General features: G+C 42.0%; 1 protein-coding gene across 6 annotated transcripts in view; it reads left to right on the top strand.

Moving 5' to 3' along the window:
* lratb.1 (lecithin retinol acyltransferase b, tandem duplicate 1) overlaps positions 1-26,309 on the top strand; it is a 180,568-nt gene that overhangs the window by 7,826 nt on the left and 146,433 nt on the right. For 4 of the 6 annotated variants that reach the window (XM_068040528.1, XM_068040518.1, XM_068040510.1 and 1 more), the window contains 4 exons: positions 9,947-10,047; positions 11,258-11,327; positions 13,820-13,950; positions 22,235-22,323. In XM_068040528.1, the coding sequence (XP_067896629.1) occupies positions 9,947-10,047; positions 11,258-11,327; positions 13,820-13,950; positions 22,235-22,323 (391 nt within the window). The remainder of the gene's footprint in view (positions 1-9,946; positions 10,048-11,257; positions 11,328-13,819; positions 13,951-22,234; positions 22,324-26,309) is intronic. The other 2 variants (XM_068040547.1, XM_068040557.1) reach the window with 1 other exon arrangement.

The following is a 26,309-nucleotide window of genomic DNA, read 5'->3' as shown; positions in this document are numbered from 1 at the left end:
TTAAATGATCAAACTGCTTGTCTGGCATCTGGTACTGGATGAGCAGAAATTTTCTCCATTTAAATATGAGGAAGACCAAAGCCACAAGGACCCCACCACAAACTCCATTCCTTAGCCAATGACTCCAACCCCCTCCCTGAACTGTCTGAGGTTGGACCAGACTTCGCAACCTTGGTGTCATATTTGACCCAGAGATGAGCTTCTGTGCTATCACCAGGACTGCCTATTTCCACCTCTGTAGCATTGCCCGACTCTGCCCCTGCCTCAGCTCATCTGCTACTGAAACGCTCATTCATGCCTTTGTTACCTCTAGACTTGACTATGTCAATGTATTCCTAGCTGGCCTCCCACATTCTACCATCCATAAACTTGAGGTCATCCAAAAGTCTGCTGCTCCTCTTCTGACTCACGCCAATTCGTATTCATCCATCACCCCTGTGCTCGCTAACCTACATTGGCTCTCTGTTAAGCAACACCTCAATTTTAAAATTCTTATCCTTGTCTCCAAATCCCTCCATGGCTTTGTCTCTCACTATCTCTGTAATCTCCTCCAGCCCAAAACTATCTGACATATTTGTGCTGCTCCAATTCTGACCTTTTCAACATTCCAATTTTAATTGCTCCACCATTGGTGGCTGTGCCTTCAGCTGCCTAGGCGTTGTGCTCTGGAGTTCCCTCCCTAAACCTTTCCAACTCTCTACCATGCTTTCCTCCTCCTAGACACTCCTTAAAACTTACCTCTTTGACCTCTGCTGTAATATCTTCCTGTGTGGCTTGGTGCCCTATTTTGTTTTATAATGCCCTTGTGAAGCCACTTGGGAAGTTTTATTACGTTAATGGTGCTATATAAATACAAGTTGTTGTTGTTCATGTGTTTTTTTTATCCTCAATGGATACTGGATAGATTTGAAAAGATGGTACGGCGAGATTTTATTTGTACTTGTAACTAAGGTAACCTCTAAGTTTTTTTTGGTGTGTGTGGGTGATTTGTTTAAGTGCACGGTGCCTTTAAATTTTTTTTGTATGGCAACTCAAAAGGGCTTTCTTGTGCACGGCCTGTGTGGGACTTTCGGGAGGGAACGTTGCTTTTAACTATCCACCTAACCACCTGAGTGCCGCATGAAATTTGCTCAAGAATCAAAGTTAAAAATTACTTCCAGTTTAACTGATCAGGTTTGCTTTTTGTTTTTGAATACTTACTTCATTGTTTTGCCAGGAAGTTAATTACAAAAAACAATGGACAGAATGAGACCCTCTGGTCCATCAAGCCTGTCCCACACAGTGTGATACCCTGTCTATCACAATATGTACATTGTCTACCCTACTCAACCATGTGATCTCCAGGCAGTGGCAAAAAAGCAGATTAAAATCCCAAGCCAATTTGGGGGAAAAACATGTGGGAAATTTCTCTCTTAGACCCCCCCCCCCCCCCCACCCCCACCCCCACTTAGCCAATTGAAAATTGTCCAGGAGATCACTCTTGCCCTGAGAATTTTATGCAGTACCTACCTTTTAGGTGATCTCCACCCCAGCCAGAAACAGGTCCCATTCTTGATGAAGGAGTTGCATGAGCCATGACCCTGTTCTAGAGATCCACTATTCTATGGGGAAAAGAAACATCTCCTGACATCTAATCTAGATCTGGCCGTGTGCAACTTAAAATTGTGATTCCCTGGCCCTCCCTAATCTTATTTAATTGGAACAAACTGTCACTTGAACACAGGCTAATCCATTCAATAATGACAATAATAGCTTGCATTTATATAGTGCCTTTAATTTAGTAAAACATCTCAGGGCTCTTTACAAGAGTGTTATCAAACAAAATTTGACATTGAACCACATGAGATACTGACCCAGATGTCCAAAAGCTTGGTCAAAGCGCTCGGTTTTAAGGAGTGCCTTCAAGGAGAAGAGAGAGAGATTTAGGGAGGGAGGAAATTCCAAAGCACGGTTGCCAATGATGGAGCGATTACAATTGGGGATTTTCAGGAAGCCTGAATTGGAGGAGTGCAGAAATCTCAGAGGCTTGTAGTCTGGAGGATGTCACAGAGATTGGGAGGGGTGAGGACATGGACAGATGTGAAAACTGGATGAGAACCAGACTGTGACCTCATTATCCTGTCTGACCCTGATTTGAGTTTCTGAGCCCATGTACTCATCAGCACCAAGACCACTTAGATTCATGTTCATATCATTGTCTGCTTCTAGACTACCTCCGCCCATTTGTGCCTTTGTCACCTCCAAAATCTATCAGTCCAATGCTCGACTGGCCAGCCTTCCATCTTCCATAAATGCCAGCTCATTCAAAACTCTGATGCACGTCTTCTGCCTGCATCAAATTTTGCTCACCCATCACCTTATCCTTGCTGACCTCCATAGGTTCCCATTCTCTTAACTCCTAAAATTTTAAAATTCCCATTCTTGTGTTTAAATGTCCCTAATTCTGTAATTTCCCCTAGGCTTACAATCTTCCCTTCCCCCATTCCTTACTCTCTCTTTTACTCACCCTAGCCTCTTGTGCATCCATCCTCCATTTGTCCCACCTTGCTGGCCTCGCCTTCAGCTGCCTGGGTCCCACATTTTAGAATTCCTTCCCTAAAACCCTCAACCTCTCCCTCCTTTTTAGGATCCCTCCTTAAAACCCACCTCATTGACCAAGTTTTTGCCACCCCTCCTAATCTCCTTTCATTCAGTGTTCATTCTTGTCACATGGGTGTGAAGTGCCTTGGGACAGTTTTTCTACATTAAAGTTGCGATATTAATGTAAGTTTTTGTTGTCTCAGATTTCTACTTGTGGTTGATTTCAACAATTTTTTTATCAATGTATTTTATTGAGAGTTTTTCTTGTGCGTTCACAATTTGCATTTTGCATTATACTTTCAATTGCCTCAAGGTGGCAGTGATAGATTGAAAATAAATTAAAAAAATTTAGTGGCAGAATGGGGAGAATCCGTTACCCGTTTTAATGGGATAAATAATGGGATGATTTAATAGCTGAAATTTAGAGTTCTTAAAATGAAAGTTATAACTCTTCATTACTGAGAAGCTAGGTTTGTTTGTTATAATCAATGCATCCAATATTCCACAGTTCTTCAGCTAGGGAAGTTAGCACAGAATAGGTCCCGCACTATTGAATTGTAGTAGAAGCCAAAGAGGTTTCAGAATCAGGAACTAGATAAATGGCTGAACAGTCAGCTTTTACAGTAAATCTCCTAGTTAATAGGAAAGTCTGAAGCTCTGCTTGCGATATTTCTATGAATCTGGACGTGTTCTGTAAAAATTGACCAGGCTTCTCCCACTGCTGATTCCCTCAGCTCTTCTGATCCTGCTATCTTTCCTCGGCTGTTGCTCCTGATGATGACGATCCCATAGCTCCTATAACATTCGTAACCAGAGTGTTCCCTTTGCTGCAGGTGACTGACTGTAGATTGGGAAGAACTTAATGGTGTTGACCAGTGGTCAGTAAGGTGGCCGGGTGGCTACAGCTGACAGTGATTGGTAAATAGTCAGGTTGGCTGGTTGGTTGGTGTTCCAGCTGTGGCTGATGTGGTAGCTCTGGTAGCTGTGGTCTATCTGCTCCAGGTCTCTCTCTTTCCAGTTCTGCTGCTGGTTTCTGCAGTCTCTGCTTCAGCTCATGTTCTTTGTCTCTTATAAGATACTGTAAGTTTATAGTTCAAGTGCTGTCCTCTAAATGCGTTGTTTTCATCTTTAAAAAATTCTGCTGTTCTGCGCTTCCTAAAACACATCTGTAGACTATTTGGCAATGTGTGCTGGCAAATCCATTCTCTTACTGAAGATTTTGATTTTCAGGTGCTTCAGGATTCTAGGCAACTGGGTTATTATATGTATTTCACTTGTATTCTGGTTATTATATGTTGCTTATGACAAACTTTCAGTCATTAAATTATTTTTGTCATTGGAGTGGAGGAACCACATGACATACACTGTTATTATTAAATAAAATAACCCAAAATATTAATTGAAATGAATACTTCAGGATGTTATAAAATAATTGAGCAATTGATTGCAATTGTTCCAATATATCTAATAACCTCTATTTTAAGATGTACTGTTTTTAAAAGCCAAAGATCAAATCACTGTCTGAAAATGAATAACAATGTGAGTGATTCCAAGTATCACATGAAGGACGCGTAGGCCCAGAATTTGCTGGAGAAGACTATCTCATGGCATGCCTTTAACAGTCAGACTTTATTTCCTCACCCTTCAACTCAAGTGTTTTGCCCTGTAAGTTGCTGGAACTGCAGGCTGATAATGGTATGGTGAAGGCAGTAGGGCATCTGGGACCTTAGTAGACAATTGGGCCAACAGTCCATCTCCTTATCTAAGGAGATTTGAGGATTGAGAAGGAAACAGAGGAACGACAGAGAAGGAGGATGAATCAGAGTCAAATCAAGTACAGAAGGAGAAATAGAGAGGAAAGAAAGATCGGATTAAGACAGAGTGGAAAAAAAGACTGAAAGGAAATGTCAGAAAAAAATTTAAGCATTTTTAGTCACATGGACAAATGTAGTTAATTAAGGAAAGCCAGCATGGATTCATTAAGGGAAAATCATATATAACTAATTTGCTGGAGTTTTTTGAAGAGGTAATAGAGAGGGTTGATGAGGACAATGTTGTTGATGTGGCGTACATGGACTTCCAAAAGGCATTTGATACAGTTATAGCCTCTTTGGCCTCCTTGTCTCGAGAGACAATGGATACGCGCCTGGAGGTGGTCAGTGGTTTGTGAAGCAGCGCCTGGAGTGGCTATAAAGGCCAATTCTAGAGTGACAGACTCTTCCACAGGTGCTGCAGATAAAATTGGTTGTCGGGGCTGTTACACAGTTGGCTCTCTCCTTGCGCTTCTGTCTTTTTTCCTGCCAACTGCTAAGTCTCTTCGACTCGCCACGCTTTAGCCCAGCCTTTATGGTTGCCCACCAGCTCTGACGATCGCTGGCAACTGACTCCCACGACTTGTGATCAATGTCACAGGACTTCATGTTGTGTTTGCAGACGTCTTTAAAGCGGAGACAAGGACAGCCGGTGGGTCTGATACCAGTGACGAGCTTGCTGTACAATGTGTCCTTGGGGATCCTGCCATCTTCCATGCGGCTCACATGGCCAAGCCATCTCAGGTGCCGCTGGCTTAGTAGGGTATGCTGGGGATGTTGGCCGCCTCGAGGACTTCTGTGTTGGAGATACGGTCCTGCCACCTGATTGCAAGGATTCTCCGGAGGCAGCGAAGATGGAATGAATTGAGACGTCGCTCTTGGCTGACGTACGTTATCCAGACCTCGCTGCCGTAGAACAAGGTACTGAGGACACAGGCTTGATACACTTGGACTTTTGTGTTCCGTGTCAGTGCGCCATTTTCCCACACTCTCTTGGCCAGTCTGGACATAGCAGAGGAAGCCTTTCCCATGCGCTTGTTGAATTCTGCATCGAGAGACAGGTTACTGGTGATAGTTGAGCCTAGGTAGGTGAACTCTTGAACCACTTCCAGAGTGTGGTCGCCGATATTTATGGACGGGGCATTTCTGACGTCCTGTCCCATGATGTTCGTTTTCTTGAGGCTGATGGTTAGGCCAAATTCATTGCAGGCAGCCGCAATCCTGTCGATGAGTCTCTGCAGACACTCTTCAGTGTGGGATGTTAATGCAGCATCGTCAGCAAAGAGGAGTTCCCTGATGAGGACTTTCCGAACTTTGATCTTCGCAAGCAACATGGATACGAAATTAGTTGAGTGACAGGAAACAGAGAGCAGTGGTTAATGTATGTTTTTTGGGCTGGAGGAAATTTTGTAATGGAGTTCCCCAGGGGTCAGTATTGGAACCCTTGCTGTTCCTGATATATATTAATGACCTAGACCTTGATGTACAAGGCACAATTTCAAAATTTGCGGATGATACGAAACTTGGAAGCATTGTGAACTGTGAGGAGGATAGTGTAGAACTTCAAAAGGACGTAGACGAGTTGGTGGAATGGGCTGATAAGTGACAGATGAAGTTCAATGCAGAGAAATGTGAAGTGATTCATTTTGGTAGGAAGAACATAGAGAGACAATATAGAATAAAGGGTACAACTCTAAAGGGGTGTAGGAGCAGAGGGACCTGGGTGTATATGTGGAAAAGTCATTGAAGGTGGCAGGACAGGTTGAGAGCACGGTTAATAAAGCACACAGTATCCTGGTTAATAATGCATATCGTATCCAAGGCTTTATTAATAGGAGCATAGAGTACAAGAGCAAGGAGGTTATGTTGAACTTGTGTAAGACACTAGTTCGGCCTTAGCTGGAGTATTGCATCCAGTTCTGGGCACTTCACTTTAGGAAAGATGTGAAAGCATTGGAGAGAGTGCAGTAAAACAATCATGAGAATGGTCCCAGGGATGAGGAACTTCAGTTATGAAGATAGATTGGAGAAGTTAGGACTGCATTCCTTGAAGAAGAGAAAGCTGAGAGGAGTTTTAATAGAGGTATTCAAAATCATGAGGGGTCTGGACAGAGTAGATAGGGAAAATCTATTCCCACTTGTGAAAGGAGCGAGGATGAGAGGGCACAGATTTAAAGTGATTGACAAAAACGCAAAAGCAACATGAGGAAAAACTTTTTCGCACAACAAGTGGTTAAGGTCTGGAATGCACTTCCTGAGAGTGTGGTGGAGGCAGGTTCAATCGAGGACTTCAAAAGGGAATTAAATAGTCATCTGAAAAGGAAGAATGTGCAGCGTTAAAGGGAGAAGGGAGGCAAATGGCATTGAGTAGATTGCTCATTCGGAGAGCGGTGCAGACATGATGAGCCGAAGAGCCTCCTTCTGCACTGTGACAATTCTGTGATTTAAAATTTTTTAAATTCTTAATAACAGTGAGCACAATTAAACATCCCGGGGGTCACCATTGACCAAAAATTGAACTGGACCCACCATATACGTACAGTGGCTACAAGAGCAGGTCAGAGGCTGGGAATTCTGCGGCGAGTAGCTCACCTCCTGTTTCCCCAAAGCCTGTCCACCATCTGCAAGGCACAAGTCAGGAGTGTGATGGAATACTCTCCACTTGCCTGGATGGGTGCAGCTCCAACAACACTCAAGCAGCTCGACACCATCTAGGACAAAGCAGCCCACTTGATTAGCACCACCTGCAAGTTCCCCTCCAAGCCACACACCATCCTGACTTGGAATTATATTGCCATTCCTTCTCTTGCTAGGCCAAAATCTTGGAACTCCCTTCCTAACAACACTGTGGGTGTACCTACACCAGATGGACTGCAGCAGTTCAAGAAGGCAGCTCATCACTACCTTCTGGAGGGCAATTAGGGATGGGCAATAAATGTCAGCTTAGCTAGCGATGCCCACATTCTGTGAAAGAATTTTTTTTTAAACTCACCATTATCCTGGCAGCAAAATCTGACCTATTATTTCACAGCATGGCTCACATTGAACAACATAGGAATTCTAAGAAGTGCATTTGCAGCAGTCCAACCTTTTTGCAAAAGCAAATTACTGCAGATGCTGGAAGTCTGAAATAAAAACAAAATGCTGGAAATACTCAGCAAGTCGGGCAGCATCTTGGAAAGAAAACAGAGTTAACATTTCAGGTCCATGACCTTTCATCAAAACTGGGAAAAGTTAGAAATGTTAACTCTGTTTCTCCACAGATGCTGCCTGACCTGCATTTTTTGTTTTTATTTCAACTTTGTTGCCTTCATGAGCCACTTGGGTATATACCGTGGAACTTGGTGAGCCACATTTTGAAACTTTAGTTTGCATTAATTTGCATACATCTCGATGACAATGCTGACAGATCTAGATGTTTTGATTTAGGATTTACAGCATTAACAGTGCTTTACAACCTTGAGACCCACAAAACTCAAAACACGACAAACGAGTGAGTAGACAATATGAGCAGCAATTTAACGAGGGCTTTGTGGGCTGTATTGTCAGGGCTTGAAGACCAACAGTAGGCTGTGGTTCAGACTCCCAATATGCTGTGCATATTGTGCCACTGAGAAATATATTTAGCATATCGAGATGTGTGCCTACTACTTTGTGCATAAGTGCTGACAATTGCTGTTTAATGTAACTTCAGCGTGCTGAAGGCAGCGTAGGTACCATTTAGTCTCAGAGTTAATTGCACAACAGGGAAGAAACTACAGGAAGGGAGAGTCACTCATACATTCTTTTGGGCCTCCTTATCTCGAGAGACAATGGATACGCGCCTGGAGGTGGTCAGTGGTTTGTGAAGCAGCGCCTGGAGTGGCTATAAAGGCCAATTCTGGAGTGACAGGCTCTTCCACAGGTGCTGCAGAGAAATTTGTTTGTTGGGGCTGTTGCACAGTTGGCTCTCCCCTTGCGCTTCTGTCTTTTTTCCTGCCAACTACTAAGTCTCTTCGACTCGCCACAATTTAGCCCTGTCTTTATGGCTGCCCGCCAGCTCTGGCGAATGCTGGCAACTGACTCCCACGACTTGTGATCAATGTCACACGATTTCATGTCGCGTTTGCAGACGTCTTTATAACGGAGACATATCATGCTATAATGGCCAAAATGTATCTTTACCAACTGGTTTAATGTTAAGAGCAGAGAAGCAGTCCACAGGACCTCTGGAATGCCAGTGGTGTGTGGAAAGAGACATCCTGCTGGTTTGAGACTTTAACACTATAGTGCCTTGAGAATCTTTGTTCGGAGACAAGTAGCTGCAGGCAAAACCACTTAGACTTTCAGATTGGCTTTGAAACTCATTTTCAAAAGTGGCATTCTTTCACTGTTCATTCTAACAAGTTGTAACAACTTTAGTGTTAGATGGTATAAATATCTGTATCCGTGCCTTTACATTGATGCATTAGCATACTCTTCTCTTGTTGCCTCAAGGAAAGACAAAAAAATTTATGTATTTTGCAAATTTATATGGCTTGATATGCATGTGTGTTTATGTCCCAAGTCTGAACACTGGACCACGATGGATGGTGGTAAATTAGAGGTTTTAAGAAAAAGTCCTCAGTTTTATGTTTGACTTTATCACTTTATGTCCTTTCATATTTAAGGCTGTAGCTTCCATAATGAACAATGAAAAAATCAATGGGCAGTGGACTGTCTCACACCCACACTCACAAACTTCCAACAAGTGAACTAAAAAAGAAGGGTACCAATTTTGTTGTCATTTATGTTTAGATACATGTTTGTGTACATTAAGGAATGTCAGTGCTAGGGAAAGAAAACACTTTTCTATTTGAGGTATCTAGTACCAGCACTGATGTCGGGTGAAGTTCCCTCTCTTCCAGCTTCACAATGTGCTTCAACTGCACCCTCAGAAGAGCTCCTCTCACTCCAGGGCAACATTTCTATTTTCTGCTCTTTTGAATGAAGTTGCATCGCTTTTTGTGTTCCTCAAAATTGCAACTTTTGTATATCATAAGTGGTATAGCCAAAGCCATATTTGATGTAATAGTTCCAATGGCCTTGGATTTAAATGCTATTTTGTGCTGAACTCTTGGTAGTTTCCCACCAGGAGAAAATTTGGAACTGTCCATACTTATTTCAAATAAACTTAACTATTAAATCTCACCTCTCAGTTAACTTCTCATCCAAGGAGTTTGAATTCAAATGAAAGAAATGAGCTGTAACATTCAGCATTGATGTAAATAAGGTGACCATCACTGGGGCAGGGGGAGTAGTAACATGATGGATGAGATCACGTAGAGCAAAGAAGCTACGAATTACAAATGCATCAAACTCAATAAAACACATTCAGGTTTTTTTTAAGGATTCATTTGTAGCATAATCGGAAGTATATTATAAAAATGTTGGAGCAAAGCTTCAGTGTCCTTTTAGTGAGAGTGCAATAATGTGCCTTATAGTGAGGGTAGGTGTGTAATCGGTGATCTAACATGAAATATTTCTGTGGATGTGTAAAGCTGTATCCAAAAAGTATTTTCATTTGTCTTCTTCAGTTCCACAGCTGGTGTTTGGTGGAAACCTGGATTTTCTGGTGTTTGATTACCTGTCTGAAATCACCATGTCACTGCTCGCAGCTGCTAAAGCCAAATCTCCTGTGAGAATATGTTTCTATTATTAAAACAGTAGGACAGTAGCCAGGTCATAGTAGACATGTATCCAAAGGTTGAGGGGGAAGGGAGGACATTAATATGCGATTCCTAACTATTCTCTTTTCGGGGAACAGATTAGTTAATTCTAGGGCAATCTTTGTTGATGGTGCCAAAGAAGTTTGTTTTTGCTCAGTGTTTCAGGAGGGGTGAGGGGGAAATCTTATCATATGGTTTCTTTACTTTGCAGAGATATTTCTAGCTAGGAGTAGTGATAAAAATCCCTTCTAGCCCTCTGGTGCAGGGCACATACTCAGATGTTACTATCCAATATAATTTCAGACTGAATAGCCCCAGTCAGGTCTTGGAAACCCTGCGGAAGTATCCAGTACAAAGCATCTAGTGAAGCAATGATATCAGCCACTCTAGAAGCCATCACTGTCCCCAGTACTTGCAGCTGTCTCCAGCTTGTTCTGCATGTTCAGGGAAACTTTCTGCAATATGTTGCAGAAGCAGATAGAAGACTCTCTTCACTTCCCTATCATCTTAACTGGACGCATGGAAACTTTCCACATGAAATTGATACTCCCTGAATGACTGGGCCCCTCAGGTCAGGGTCCTTGGGCTCCTCAGCTAAGGGCAATTGTTTCTTCACCCTCTGAGGATCAAATTGATGAAGGGGGCAGTGGGGCTTTTCTAGTTCTGTCATTCAAATCCAAATTATGTGTAGGTTTTAGTTGTTCATACATCCCCCTTGGCTTAATGGGTTGGTAGGTGTCTCGTTCCCATATTTTTGCGAACATTTTCCCAGAAGTGCACCTCAGCATCAATTCTCCTCTCATTTCTATTCTCCCATAGTGGATGAGGGGTGGGCACCTACCCTTCACTGGGCAACTCTGCAGTTGCATGGCTGAGATAGGCACTTACCTCGTGAGAAACTGAACCTGCATTTCTCCAGTAAAAACAAACTGCTGGAAATATTTAGCAGGTCTGGCAGCATCTGTGGAGAGAGTAACAGAGGTAACATTTCATGTCAGTGACCTTTCAACAGACCATTTCTCCACTCTACCTTTGTATATGTGTGCCCAAGTGTAGTATGTCAATCTTCTGTGTTTAGTATTGATTTAAGTATCTCTTTGCATTGCGATTATTGAACAAAGTTTCCTCATTGTGATTTATTCTCCTCTATATAGCAACAGTAAAATCTTTTTTTTTCAGAATCATGGATATGTGCCTGACTTTGTGGAGTTTGCAATGGCTCCATTTATTAAGGATATTCATAAAAGAGGTAATTAAGTTATAGTCCTGGTTAATTTTCTTACTGCTTTTATCAATAGGTTTACTGCGGTTAATAGTCTTTAAACCCATGATAGTATTACAGGAACGAAACGAAAAACTACAAAATTAAATGTGTTCCTTATATTCCACCAGCAGTCTTCTATGTTGTTTTTTTTTCAAAAAATTGTGAACACACAAATTTGCTTCCTCCCGTCCTCTCATGTCACCCAGAATTTAGCACAGATTTGCATTTAATTGCTATGTTACTTAGGCCATTACGATGACTGGTATGAGAGAAGAAAAAAGTTCACACTTGAGCAAGATGGAGTGCTCTTCTGAGGATTAAACTAAGGCACCATTTTGGGACAAAATAGAGGGAACTTAAACCCTATATCAGAGCTATATTTTATACTTTGCATGAATTTGGGCTGTTTGACCACATTAGTTATCCAAGGTGTGAAATGTTCCCCTCTGTAGACTTGATATTCCTCACTTCAAAACTTTACCAAAAAATAAACAAAAGTATTTCCTGACTGTCCTAATCCATTCAAAGAAAGTCCACAGATAGCAGGCCAACTTTAAACTGATCTTTTATTGTGGGGCAGTTTAAACTATGGTCCTACGCAGATACCTTTTCCTGCCCATGGAGCTCCTTGACAAACAAGGGAAGACTGTTGTGAGCTCCCGTTCTTAATATTTCCACTTCAAAGTGGTGTCTTAGGTCTTAATGAACACTATTTGTTCTTTCAATTTCTCTAAACAAAGTAAGACAAATAAAATGAAACACAGACCAGGCCTCTAACATACTTACTGTGTGTGCCAAAATACTGGCAGATTATTTTTTTCCTAAGTGACAGTTACATTTTGCATAAATTATGAGGTCAATTTCACTCAAATTAAACAAAATAAAGATAATTTTAGATTCTTTATTCTCCGCTGAGAAATGAAAAATTACTAGTTCCCCTAATAGCACATTTAGTAAATGCACTGCCCAATTTGAAACTTGCCAGCTTGTCAACTGATGTCAACTGGGGCAGCAGCAGAAACTCGAATTGGCTTCAGCATCCTGGGCTTTGAAAGGGGAAAAATTAGCCACCATTCCCTCTCCAACTTGCATCGATTGATAGCACTCTCAGCGCCGAGTCAGAAGGTTGTATGTTCAAGCCCCCTCTACAGACGTGTACACTACACAATCTCAGCTCATGCTGCTATGATGTGCTGAGAGTGTATCATGTTGTTGGAGATGCTGCCTGCTGTGATAGATATAAAAAATCCCATGGCATTATTCAAAGAAGTGTAGGGAATTCTCCTACTGCTCCGAACAGTAATTTTCCTTCATGCACCATCACCAAAAACAGATTAACTAGGTTTACATTCGTTCGCTGTTAGTGGAACCTTGCAGAGCACAGATTAGCAGCTGCATTTGCCTACAAAACAGTAATAACTACAATTAAAACAATTTGCTGTATGGATCTTTGTGGTGTCCTGATTTCATGGTGAGCCACTGTAAAAAAAATATTTTTATCATTCATGGGATGTGGGCGTCGCTGGCTAGGCCTGCACTTATTGCCCATCCCTAATTGCCCTTGAGAAAGTGGTGGTGAGCTGCCTTTTTGAACCGCTGCAGTCCTTGGGGTGTAGGTCACCCCCAGTGCTGCTAGGAAGGGAGTTCCAGGATTTTGACTCAGTGACAGTGAAGGAACAGCGATATAGTTCCAGGTCAGGATGGTGTGTGGCTTGGATGGGAACTTGCAGGTGGTGGTGTTCCCATGCATCTGCTGCTGTTGTCCTTCTAGGTGGTAGGGGTCGTGGGTTTGGAAGGTGCTGTCGAAAGAGTCTTGGTGAGTTGCCGCAGTGCATCTTGTAGATGATACACACTGCTGCCACTGGGCGCGGTGGTGGAGGGAGTGAATGTTGAAGGTGGTGTATGCGGTGCCAGTCAAGTGGGCTGCTTTGTCCTGGATGGTGTTGAGCTTCTTGAATGTTGTTGGAGCTGCACCCGTCCAGGCAAGTGGAGAGTATTCCATCACCTTCCTGACTTGTGCCCTATAGTTGGTGGAAAGGCTTTGGGGAGTTGGGAGGTGAGTTACTCCCCACAGAATTCCCAGCCTCTGACCTGCTCTTGTAGCCACAGTATTTATGTGGCTGGTCAAGTTCAGTTTCTGATTGCAAGGTTGTTTGTTCTTTTCTGATCACCATCCACTGACTGTTGCTGGGAAGTACATATATATGGATATTGGGCAAGCACCAAATCGGGCTCAACCATGTTGGCTCCACAGTCAGATACTTGGTTGACTCATTATCTAGGCTTACAACTTAAGTGATATGCTAAGACAGAAGCAGAGGGTGGCAGGCAGTTGTGAAACTAAAAGCCAACAACTTTTAGAAGAGGAAAGAAGGAAAAATAAATCAAAATAACAATCAATAAAAACTTTATTTTAAATTTTTGAACATGTGGGAAGAACAAATCCCCTAAAGATACTTAATTTTTGCTTACTTCAGGTATCCGTGTGGTCTGCAATGCTGGAGGTGTGAACCCTCACGCCTGCGCTTGTGCTCTACAGGAGGTAGTTAAGAAAGCAGATCTGGATTTGAAGATTGCAGTTGTGACAGGAGATGATCTAATGTCAATGGTACGTGGAAAGTGTACTTTTTTTAATAAGCCATCAACAGAAAAGAAAAATATCAAATAGTTTCTTCTGTACAATGCACAACAGTGCACACAATTTTCTAAATTTCCTCTCACCAGAAACAGGTGATTTATATGACACTAGTAGTTCACCGGCCGTCCATGTCTCCGTTATAAAGACGTCTGCAAACGCGACATGAAATCGTGTGACATTGATCACAAGTCGTGGGAGTCAGTTGCCAGCATTCGCCAGAGCTGGCGGGCAGCCATAAAGACAGGGCTAAATTGTGGCGAGTCGAAGAGACTTAGTAGTTGGCAGGAAAAAAGACAGAGGCGCAAGGGGAGAGCCAACTGTGCAACAGCCCCAACAAACAAATTTCTCTGCAGCACCTGTGGAAGAGCCTGTCACTCCAGAATTGGCCTTTATAGCCACTCCAGGCGCTGCTTCACAAACCACTGACCACCTCCAGGCGCGTATCCATTGTCTCTCGAGATAAGGAGGCCCAAAAGAAAGAAGAAAGAAAGAAGGAGTTCATTAAACAGCTTTTTATGATCACAATTTTGCTTGCTTACATACAAAGATGGATTGTAACCAAAATGTAAAGTAGTACTTATATGGAAAAAATCATGGTCCAGAATTTGCGGTTGTAATGATGGCGAAACTGTTGGCATTTGTCATCATTTTTCCTCTGAAGTTGACTGAAACGTCTACCGTCCACACATGCAAAGTTAAAAGTGGAAATTCACTAGTTGGTGTCTGTGATTCCATGCTCCTCCACAGGGTGCACTATTGAAGTCCTCGCCGATGCATATCTTCTAAAATCACTTGAATTGATGTGAACTATTTTTACGCTATTAGTCTCGCTGTAAAAACCCCCTAAAAAGTCACACCTTGTTGAATGAGGAGAACTGAGTTTTTAACAGTTTACTAAGTTTATAATTGTTGCTGAAGAACCTCTCTGGCACTGAAAAACAAATTTTATATTTGTGGAATGTCAAATTTCTCTATTATGATAAATCCACAGAATTTTAAAGTAAAAATTATTCTTTAGCATTTGTCTATGATAGTTAATCTTCTACCTTAATCCCATGTGTATTTCCCGATTCTTATTTTGCTGTTTATAAAATTATTAAAAAATGAAGGGTAAATCAGTAGTTTTTAACTTCCTGGTTTGCTGTCTGTGAGAATTCTTCAATGTGATTGACTGGCTTAGCCTGCTTGATGAAATTACTGTTGCTGGACACCAGAGATCCTCCTGACTTGGCGTCAGATTCAAATTAACATCAGGCAAGGTTAAATCCATGCCACAGAGATCACTATATCCTTGTGGGCAACTTTCTTCAAGGTCAGTGTCGAGAGCCCTTGTCTCACGCTGATCGCAAAATCCAGGCCCGTTTACTGGCTGAAGGGAACAGGTTTTCGTTCCCTGATCCAGTCCTCCATGCACATGCCCTTTCTAGCAACAGATTAAATGACAAAAGAGTTGGTTTTGCAGGGCTAAAGGGAGTGGTAATGGGACAAGTAAAGAAACAAAAGATGTGTCTAGAGGAGGTGTGAATGACAGAATGATGAACAGCTGCCTTCCAAAGGAAAAACAAGACTAAAATAGAATCCTGCAAGGAAATAGGAAACAAAATGGTGGCAAAAATTAATGTCTGAAAATTGTTGAGCTGAGTCTGTAAGGCTGAGTGCCGAATCAAAAGATGAAATTCTGTTCCTCAAACTTACATTGAGCTTCATTGGAACACAGGGAACTCAACATGAGCACAAGGTGGAGAATTAAAATGACATGCAACCAGAAGCTCAAGGTCATAATTGCAGATTGAATGGAGGTGTTCCGCAAAACGGTCTCACAATCTGCAATTGGTCTCCCAATGAAGATAGTAGGGTGCTGAGGATTGTATTAGATTGAAAGAAGAGGCTTATGTTGCAAAGAATAGCAGTAAGCCTGAGGATTGGGAGAGTTTTAGAAACTAGCAAAGGAAGACAAAAAAGTTGGTCAAAAGGGGAAGAATAAAATAAGAGCGTAATCTAGCCAGAATATAAAAACAGTAAGAGTTTTTACAAGTATATAAAAAGAGCTAAAGTAAACATTTGGTCCTTTAGAGGCAGAAACAGGAGAAATTATCATGGGGAATAAGGAAGTGGCAGAGACACTGAGCAAATATTTTGTGTCTGTCTTAACAGAAGACACAAGTTGCAGAAATAGAGGGTAACCAAGGGACTAATAAGAGTGAGGAACCTAGTCATTAATATCAGCAGAGAAAAAGTATTGGAGAAACTTAAGAGGCTGAAAGCTGACAAATTCCCAGGACCTGATGGCCTACATACTAGCGTTCTAAAAGAAGTAGCTGTAGAGATAGTGGATGCACAGCTTATGATTTTCCAAAATTCCCTAGATTCTGGAACAGTCCCAGCAGATTGGAAGTTAGCAAATGTAACACCACTATTCTAGAGAAAACTGTGAGCTACAGGCCAGTTACCCAGATATCAGTCATTGGGAAAATGCTGGAATCTATTATTAAGGAAGTCTTAATAATGCACTTAAATCATAATATGGTCAAATAAAATCAGCATGATATTCTGAAAGAGAAATCGTGTTTGACAAATTTGTTATAGTTTTTTGAGGATGTAAAGAGTAGGGTAGATATAGGGGAGCCAGTGGATGTCAAACTGGGAGATGTTAGAGATTTAACAGAATGGTTCCGGGGATTTTAGCTGCAAGGTTATGTTGGAGAAACTGGGGTTGTTCTCCTTGGAGCAAAGGAGGTTGTGGGGAGATTTGATAGAGACGTACAATATTATGACAGGTATAGATAAGGTAGACAAAAAAAAAAGCTGTCCGCGTTAGCTGCTGGTACAAGGACTAGGGGACACGGATTGAAGGTTTTGGGCAAGACTTGCACGGGGGATGTGAGGAAGAATTTTTTTATGCAGTGAGTGGTAATGACCTGGAACTCGCCTGCGAGGGTGGTGGAAGTGAAGACTATGAATAATTTCAAAAGAAAATTAGATGGGCACTTGAGGGAAGTAAACTTGCAGGGTGACAGGGATAGAGTGGCCGAATACGACTGATTGCTCTACAGAAAACCGACTAGGACTCAATGGGCTGAATGGCCTCCTTCTGTACCGTTATGATACTATGTTGCTTACTCCAGCCTGGAAGCACTGTTCCTGGCTTGGACTGAGGTAAAAGGAATGCTCCCTGCAGACCAGGGGTGGATAAGATCTCCTACCAAGAGTGCTTCTCCCTCTACTCCTCCTCCCTCTGCAAGTAGCTTGTCCTCTTCTATGCTGCCTCTGCCTCATCTCTCTGTCATGCTGTAGATCAAGGAGGATAGTAACTATAACACCCATCACTGGGAGCAAGTGGTCTGACCAGAACCCTTGAAATCAGAACCAAAACCTTCTCCATGTGTAGCACTACTCCCTGTTGACTTCACCAACTTGAAATAGCAGTAGACAACTCACAGCACTTATGCAAGCTTAGGCGGAGCCAGTAGAAATCAATCAGCAACTAATCTAAAAGTGGTTGATGATCCCTTTAAATGCTGCTGGTGGGGGTCCTTCCTGCTGTTGAATTCATGTTCAGCTGTTTGTGTTTAAAAGAGATGGTGTTAGCTGGAGTGGCAAAGGGCAGAGCTAGCTTCAAATCAACATTACACACTGGCTGCCATCACAATCTGCCTTGACTACATTCTTATTGCACGTGCTCCTACTGCCCATGTTAACACCTGCACCAAAATGGCGTGAGTTATGTTTGTAGTGTGCGTGCATAGCACAGATGCCATTTTGGAAACAAAATGGCACCCATAGCGCCAAAGCTATGGCCACTACGGTGCCAGATTTTGCAGCCAGACACTATGGTGGACATTATTACTGTATTTATAAGAATATTGATTGAATTAAGGTAAGGATTTAAGCTTTGCTTTGTCCTGAATGGTATGGTTTGAAATAAATATAGAATGGCTTTACCAAACTGACCTTGTTTCAAGGAAATGTTTTTCCACATCTGCAGTTTAGTTTAGTTTAGTTTTAGTTTAGTGATACAGCACTGAAACAGGCCCTTCGGCCCACCAAGTCTGTGCCGACCATCAACCACCCATTTATACTAATCCTACACTAATTCCATATTCCTACCACATCCCCACCTGTCACTATATTTCCCTACCACCTACCTACACTAGGGGCAATTTTATAATGGCCAATTAACCTATCAACCAGCAAGTCTTTGGCATGTGGGAGGAAACCGGAGCACCCGGAGGAAACCCACGCAGACACAGGGAGAACTTGCAAACTCCACACAGGCAGTACCCAGAATTGAACCCGGGTCGCTGGAGCTGTGAGGCTGCGGTGCTAACCACTGCGCCACTGTGCCGCCCAAACTTTTTTTTGATTGCTATGCAGGATGTTGTTCATTGGATATAATATTTCACCATCATGTGTTCAAAACATTTCCAGCATTTGTAGCTTTTGCCTTTTTTTTAAATGCCAATCAATTAGTGTGTACAGACAAGCAGCACTATTACACAGATGCTCTACTTCGAGCAACACAAGGAATTGGTGTAGTTTTAAGTGTTCTTTCTCCTTGTAGCCAAAATTGAATGCTATAATCTTCACTTTATTTTCAGTAGCTAAAAGCAAAATAAGGTGGCCTCCTTCACATCCCACTAAACTGAAGAAAGGTTGGTTTAGTAACTTTTAGCAAACAACAGATGAAAGCATTCTACTAATTCAGCACTCAGTGCTGCTGTCCCAGGAGCAATGTCTTTCAGTACTGCTTTCAGACAACATTATTAACTGCATCATTAAATGAGGTATGTGCCTTTGGCTAAAAAAAAAGAAACACTTAACAGCAGCAACACCACAGGCTTATTTGCGGCAGATGGATATCCCGGCTTGTTTTGTTTGATAGGTTGATGGCCTGTCACTGTAATTCTAACATCTATCCGGAGTTGATCAGGTACAAACTCAATTCTTTTGAGGTTTATTTTTATAGGGATACTTGAGGCCATTGTTCCTGTGAGATAATTCAGATCAGAGATGCTGATTGAGCAGTATCCAGTGACAGTAAAGTCCGAGGCAGTGCAGTTAAGCAAACTGATCTTCGTTGAGATATTCATTTGGATACTTGTCGACCACAACCTATTAAATTCTGACTAAGAGCACAACAATTGAAGTTTATCCTTTATTTCTCCAAGGAAATAGAGGGCAAGGTTAGCCCCATCCTGCATCCTATCTTTGTAAGGTTTCACAGGGCCAGTGCTAGATAGTGTTTCCAGAATATTGAAGAGACATTTGTCTCTCTCTTTTTCTGACAAGATTGTCATTTGTTCTCCATTTAGAATTAATTTCCACATTGTAATTGAGACTAGTTATAGTCTGTCATCAGTTAATAAAGTTGTATTTGAGTTTTGTATTTAAATGTTTAAATACTTAATTAGAGTGGGCGGCACAGTGGCGCAGTGGTTAGCACCGCAGCCTCACAGCTCCAGCGACCTGGGTTCAATTCTGGGTTACTGCCTGTGTGGAGTTTGCAAGTTCTCCCTGTGTCTGCGTGGGTTTTCGCCGGGTGCTCCGGTTTCCTCCCACAGCCAAAAGACTTGCAGGTTGATGGGTAAATTGGCCATTATAAATTGTCCCTAGTATAGGTAGGTGGTAGGGGAATATAGGGACAGGTGAGGATGTGGTAGGAATATGGGATTAGTGTCGGATTAGTATAAATGGGTGGTTAATGGTCGGCACAGACTTGGTGGGCCGAAGGGCCTGTTTCAGTGCTGTATCTCTAAATCAAAAAAAAAAAATCTGAGTGGATGGATTATCAACCTTATGGGTACTGTTGCACATTTAAAAATTTACATTGATGACAAGAATCCTAATAACTCGCTGCGTAAAAACGTTTTTCCTCGTGACACATTTGGCTCTTTTGCCATTCACCTTAAATCAGAGTCCTCTGGTTCTCAACCCTTCCACCAATGGGAACAGTTTCTCCCTATCTACTTTGCCCAGACCCCTTATGATTTTCAACACCGTCTCTTCTCTAAAGAGAACAGTCCTAGCTTCTCTAATCTCTCTTCGTAACTGAAGTCCCTCATCCCAGGAACCATTCTTGTAAATCTTTTCTGCACCCTTTCCAATGCCTTCACCTGCTTCCTAAAGTGTGGTGACTAATTTTGGGCACCATACTCCAGTTGTGGCTGAACTAGTGTTCTATAAAGGTTCACCATAATCTCCTTGCTCTTGTACTCTATTCCTCTATTTATAAAGCCCATGATCCTGTATACTTTATTAACTGCATTCTCAACCTGCCTTGCTGCCTTCAATGATTTGAGCACATATACCCTCGGGTCCCTCTGCTCCTGCACCCTCTTTAGAATTGTATCTTTTATTTTATATTGCCTCTCCTCGTTCTTCCTCCCAAAATGTATAAAATAACACATTTCTGCATTAAATTTCATCTGCCACGTGTCCGCCCATTCCACTAGCCTGTTTATGTCCTCTTGAAGTCTATCTCTGTCCTGCTTGCAGTTTACAATACTTCCAAGTTTTGTGTCATCTGCAAATTTTGAAATTGTGCCCTGCACTAAGTCTAGGTCGTTAATAGCGATCAAGAAAAGCAGGGGTCGCAACACCAACTCCTGGGGAACACCTTTCTCCAGTCCTTAAAACAACTATTCACCACTGCTCTCTGTTTCCTGTCACTCAGCCAACTTCATATCCATACTGCCACTGTCCCTTTTATTCCTTGGGCTGCAACTTTGCTGACAAGCCTGTTATATGACACTTTGTCAAACGTTTTTTGAAAGTCATGTACACGTTAACCACATAACTCTCATCAGCCCTCTCTCTTACTGCATCAAAAAACTCAATCAAGTTAGTAAATCACAATTTGCCCTCAACAAATCCATGCTGGCTTTCCTTAATTAATCCACATTTTTGCATGTGACAGTTAATTTTGTCCCAAATTATTGTTTCTAAAAGCTTTCCCCCCACCATGGTTAAACTGGCCTGCAGTTGCTGGGCTTATCCTGAAACTTTCTTTTTGAACAAGGTGTAACAATTGCAATTCTCCAGTGCTCTGTCACCAGCCCCATATCTAAGGAGAATTGGAAGCTTATGGCTAGTATCGCTGCAATTTCCACCTTACTTCCCTCAGTCTCCTTGGTTTCATCTGCTCCAGTCCTGGTGGCTTAACAACTTTAAGTACAGGCAGCCTTTCTAATACATCCTCTTAATCAATTTTTAGCCCATCCAGTGTCTCAACTACCTTCTCCTTCACTATGATTTTGGAAGCATCTTCTTCCTTGGTAAAGACAGATGCAAAGTACTCATTTAGTACCTCAGCCATGCCCTCTCCCTCCGTGCATAAATCTCCTTTTTGGTCCCTAATCAACCCCACTCCATTTACAACCTGTTTACTATTTATAAACCTATAGAAGACTTTTGAATTCCCTTTTATGTTAGCTGCCAATCTCTTCTCTTTCTTTGCTTCTCTTTTTTTTTCACTTCCCCTCTGAACTTGCTATATTTAGCTTGGTTCTCACTTGTAATACCAACCTGGCATCTGTCATACGCACTTTCTTTTGCTATGAAACCATTGTCGATTGTTGTAAAAACCCATCTGGTTCACTAATGCCCTTTAGGGAGGAAATCTGCAGTCCTTGCTTGTTCTGGCCTACATGTAACTCCAGATCCACAGCAATGTTGTTGACTCTTAAATGACCTCTGAAATGGCCTAGCAAGCCACTTAATTCGAGGGCATTTAGGGATGGGCAATAAATGCTGGCCTAGTCAGTGATGCCCACATCCCACAAACCGAATAGAAGAAATCCTCTCTAGCAGTAATGGTCTCCTTAATCCTGTTAAGTTACTTAGCTTAAATTCTAAATTTATGTCCCCTTGTTTTGTGCTCTTCTAGATGGAAGAATCATTCCCTATCTACCTTGTAAAATAACTTCATTATTTAAAGCAGCTCGATCAGATCAATATAAGTTGATCGGAATGAATTTTAAAATGCAGAGTTAACTATCACATGTTAAAAATCAGTGCAGTATGCCTTTTAATACCACAGCTGAAAAATCTTTGCATTTTTCTGTACTCCTTGCAACTACCTGGATCAATCGGGGAGTCAAGATCAAGTGTACTCTTTAGGTGAAATGGGGTCAGAGGATGGGTGATAATTGAATCAGGGTGCACATATGTAATTCAGTCCCTAATTGGGACTAAAGAGGACTGTTCTTGCAGCTAGCAATGATGGATTGTATCTACCTTTTTATCTTTTTACCAGAAAGATTCGCTGAAAGAAGCAGGCATCACAGATATGGATAGCGGGAGTCCTTTCCCTGCAAGTGTCCATAGCATGAATGCATATCTAGGGTGAGTATTTATTGTCGATATGAAACATGGGGTTAAATTATGTACTTTATTGTTTATCCCCTATTCCATCGCAAACAACGGCATAACAAGTTAAAATTTTCACTTGCAGTTCAGCATGAGCTAACGATGTCAGTGCGAATTGTTCATTGAATTCTGAGCAGTCTTTGTATCAACATTTTGGAAATATATCTCACTGATGGACAGTATATTCACTGAAGTGAATTTGCCACTAGAGGGGGAGATGTGGGGCAGATGCGAGTGACGTTTTTAAGGTCGAAAAGGCAGCCTTGATGACCAAAGAACAGTATTTTGAACTGTGCGGGTTGATGAGTGTAGTAATGTGCCCTGGTGTCTGTGCTGGAATCTTTTCTTTGTAACTGAATTAGAGATAGGCACAAGAGGAATGACATTGATGTTTGCCCAAAGCATGTTTGGCATATGCTAAACTGAGGAAAAATGTAAGAGATTGCAGTAGGTCATTCATTCTTGGAGTGGACAGATAGGTGGCGGATATAGTTTAATTCAAAAAAATCAAAAGTGGTCCTTTTTTGGAAAATAAGAACTGTGAAAGGAAGTATATCCTCAATGGTAAGACTCAGCATAGTGGAAGATCAGATATCTAGGCATGCAGAAATATAGATTTTGGAAGATGTGAGTGTGCATAGGAAAGAGGAAGCAAATATAATGTCTTGTGTATATATAGGCATATTGGGTATAAGAATAATATTGAATTTAAAGATGAAAGAAAGAGCTTGCATTTAGACAGTGTCTTTTTTGTCCTCAGAATGTCTCAAAGTGTTTCACAGCCAGTGAATTACATTTGAAGTGTAGTCACTATTGTTAGGCAAACACGGCATCCTGTCTGCACACAGTGAGCTCCACAAACAGAAAGAGATCATTAACCCATTAATGTATTTTTCATAATGTTGGCTGAGGGACATATATTGCCACAAGACATTGAGAGAACTTCCTTCCTAATCTTTGCATAGTCCATGGGATCTTTTACATCCACTTGAACAGACAATTGAGCCCTTGGTTCAACACCTCATTTGAAGGATGGCACTTCTGACAATGCTGCACTCGCTCAACTACTGCACTGAAGTATCGGCCTAGATTAGAATTTCAACTCCTGGAGTGGATTTTGAACACAACCTTCTGACTTGAGTCAAAAATTTTACTGCTGAGACTTGCTTGGGCACAGTTTGAGTATTGTGTGCAGTTTTGGATACCCTATTATAGCAACATAGTCACAGAAAAGATAAAGTGAACATTCATGGGAATTACACCAAGAATCATATTTTATACTTTTGAGAAAAGGCTTGCAAAGAAATGGGGCCTTTTTCATTGCACAGAGAAGATTAAGAAGGATTCATTGGAGGTTTTCAAGGATTTTGGGAAGGTAAATATCTTGCCACAGAATGACACATCGACAGAAACAAGAGGCATAAACAGGATTATCACTAGAAAAACAAAAGGGGAAGTTGGAAGGATTTTTCTTTCATTAGGAGCATGTGGTATGCTTTACTACAAGTAGCTGTTGAGACATAGGGCAAAATTTTCAAATCATAGTCCCTGCCGCAATGGAAGGACGTGTAGCGAGTTGGGAACCCGATTGTTGATGGAGCGGACTTTGCCTTGGCTGTTTAACATTAGCATCCCACTTCCGAGTTTCCTAACCAATCAGTGAGGCAGCGGGGTCACGTGCGATCTGTAAATGAAGGCTGTCTATTTAAAGGGACACCCTCAGGGGTCTGAACAGTTGCAGGAAACCTTGCTGTGGAGGCAGTCAAACAGCTGGGTAACGGAAAGAAGATGTGAGAAGCCTATCCTCCAGTTCTCCGACTCATCCCTGGAGGTCATGATGGAGGTGGTGAGGGCCAGGAGAGAAGACCTCTTCCCTGAGGACGGGAGGAGAAGACCGGCCAGTTTTACCAAGCAGGCGTGGCCGGAGGTAGCAGAGGCTGTCAGCAGCAGGAGTGTGGTGCTGAGGACATGGATGCAGTACCGGAAAAGGTTTGATGACCTCATAGATCCGGCAATTTGAGTCTCTTGCAACCCTCAGTTGAAGTCATAATTCTTTCACATCCCTAGCATTCTTGAACAGCTCTCCTCTGACCGCCACTCCTTGCTGTTATATTCTTTTCTCTTCAGCTACCTCCTCAAATCTCCATCTCAACAGACAGCACTCACCCTCATCCTATTGCACTTTTGCACCCATGCCTACAGTCACCCTCCATAAATGTTCTCATTCCATCCTCAGTCAGTGTTGCTTTTTTATTCTGATTAGGCATTGTAAAACCTTTATTCAATGTCCCAATACAAGCCATAATCGAAGTAGCAAGTAAGTAGATTTTTTTAGTCATTCTTAAATGCTATGTGATTGTTACCCACAATATTTGAAAGCTTCTTGCAAATATTCTCAAGAATTCCATACATCGTGAAAATGAAGCTGCACCAATTGTTTTCAAACCCAATTTTAATATGTTAGACAAATACATTGAATGACCTTGTACAAGGCAAAATTTTAAAATTTGCAGATGAAACAAAACTTGGAAATATTGTGAACTATGAGGAGGATACTGATGAACTTCAACAGGGCATAGGAACGTTAGTAGAATGGGTCAACAAGTAGCAGATTAAATTTAAAGCACAGATGTGTGAAGTGATTCATTTGGATTGAGGAGAGACAATATAAAATAAAGAGTACAATTCTAAAGTGGGTGCAGGAGCAGAGGGACCTGGAGGTATATGTGCACGAATCATTGGAGGTAGCCGGGCAGATTGAGAAAGCAGTTAATAAAGCATGCGAGATCCTGGGCTTCAGAAGTGGGGACATAGAGTACAAAAGTAAGGAAGTTATGACAAACCTGTATAAAACATTGGTTCAGCCTCAACTGGAGTATTGTGTCCAGTTCTGGACAGCACACTTAGGAAGGATGCGAGGGCATTAGAAAGGATGTAGAAAAGATTCACGAGAATGGCTGCAGGGATGAGGAATTTTAGTTAAGCGGAGATGTTGGAGAAGCTGGGGCTGTTCTCATTGGAGAAGAGAATATTAAGAGGAGATTTGATTGCGGTGTTTAAAATCATGAGGGATTTGGACAGAGTAGATCGGGAGAAACTGTTCCTGTTGGCAAAATGATCGAGAACCAGTGGTCCACTGATTTAAGGTGATTGGCAAAAGAAGCAACGGCGACATGAGGGAAAGCTTTTTTATGCAGCGAGTGGTTAGGATCTGAAATGCACTGCCTGAAAGAGTGGTGGAGCAGATTTGATTGTGGCTTTCAAAAGTGAACAGGACAATTATCTGAAGAGAAAATAATTTGCAGGGCTAAGGGGCAAAGGCAGAGGAGTGGGACTAGGTGGGACGTTCTTGCTGAGAGTCAGCACAGACACGATGGGCCAAATGGCCTCCTTCCTTGTTGTAACCTTTCTATGATTCTATGAGCACTCATAACTCTCTGCTTTCTCTCATTGCAAGAGAAGAGAGCACGCAACTCCAGGGAGAGACAGAGAAAGGGGGCGGGGGGGTGGTGAATCTGCAGCCATTACCACCCTAACCACAATGGAGGAGGAAGCACTTGAGATTGGCTGGGTAGCACACGTACTGGACGTTGGTGATGGGGGAGACCTAGTTACAATATTAGACCCTGCACTTCACTGTCACTTATGTTGAATTGATGTCCCAATAATTAAACTGTCATGTGTTATAGTCCAGAAAGCCAGTTGGTGAAGGACACAACTGGAGCCAATCTTCACACACCTTTATAAGCATTTATAACACAGTTACAGATTACAAGAAAGCACCTCCTAACCCAACAACCACAGTTTAAGTCAGTGTCTATTTAAACCTCTTTTGAACAATACAGCACTGGAGTGTTAGCCTAGATTTTTTTTCAAATGCCTGGAGTGGGATGTGAACTGACAATCTTGTGACTCTGAGGTAAGGGTGCTACCAACTGAGCCACAGCAGACCTTACTGCACT

The sequence above is a fragment of the Heterodontus francisci genome, chromosome 1 (genome assembly GCF_036365525.1).
Source record: "Heterodontus francisci isolate sHetFra1 chromosome 1, sHetFra1.hap1, whole genome shotgun sequence".
NCBI lineage: Eukaryota > Metazoa > Chordata > Chondrichthyes > Heterodontiformes > Heterodontidae > Heterodontus > Heterodontus francisci.
This window is presented reverse-complemented; position numbering and strand designations above follow the sequence as displayed.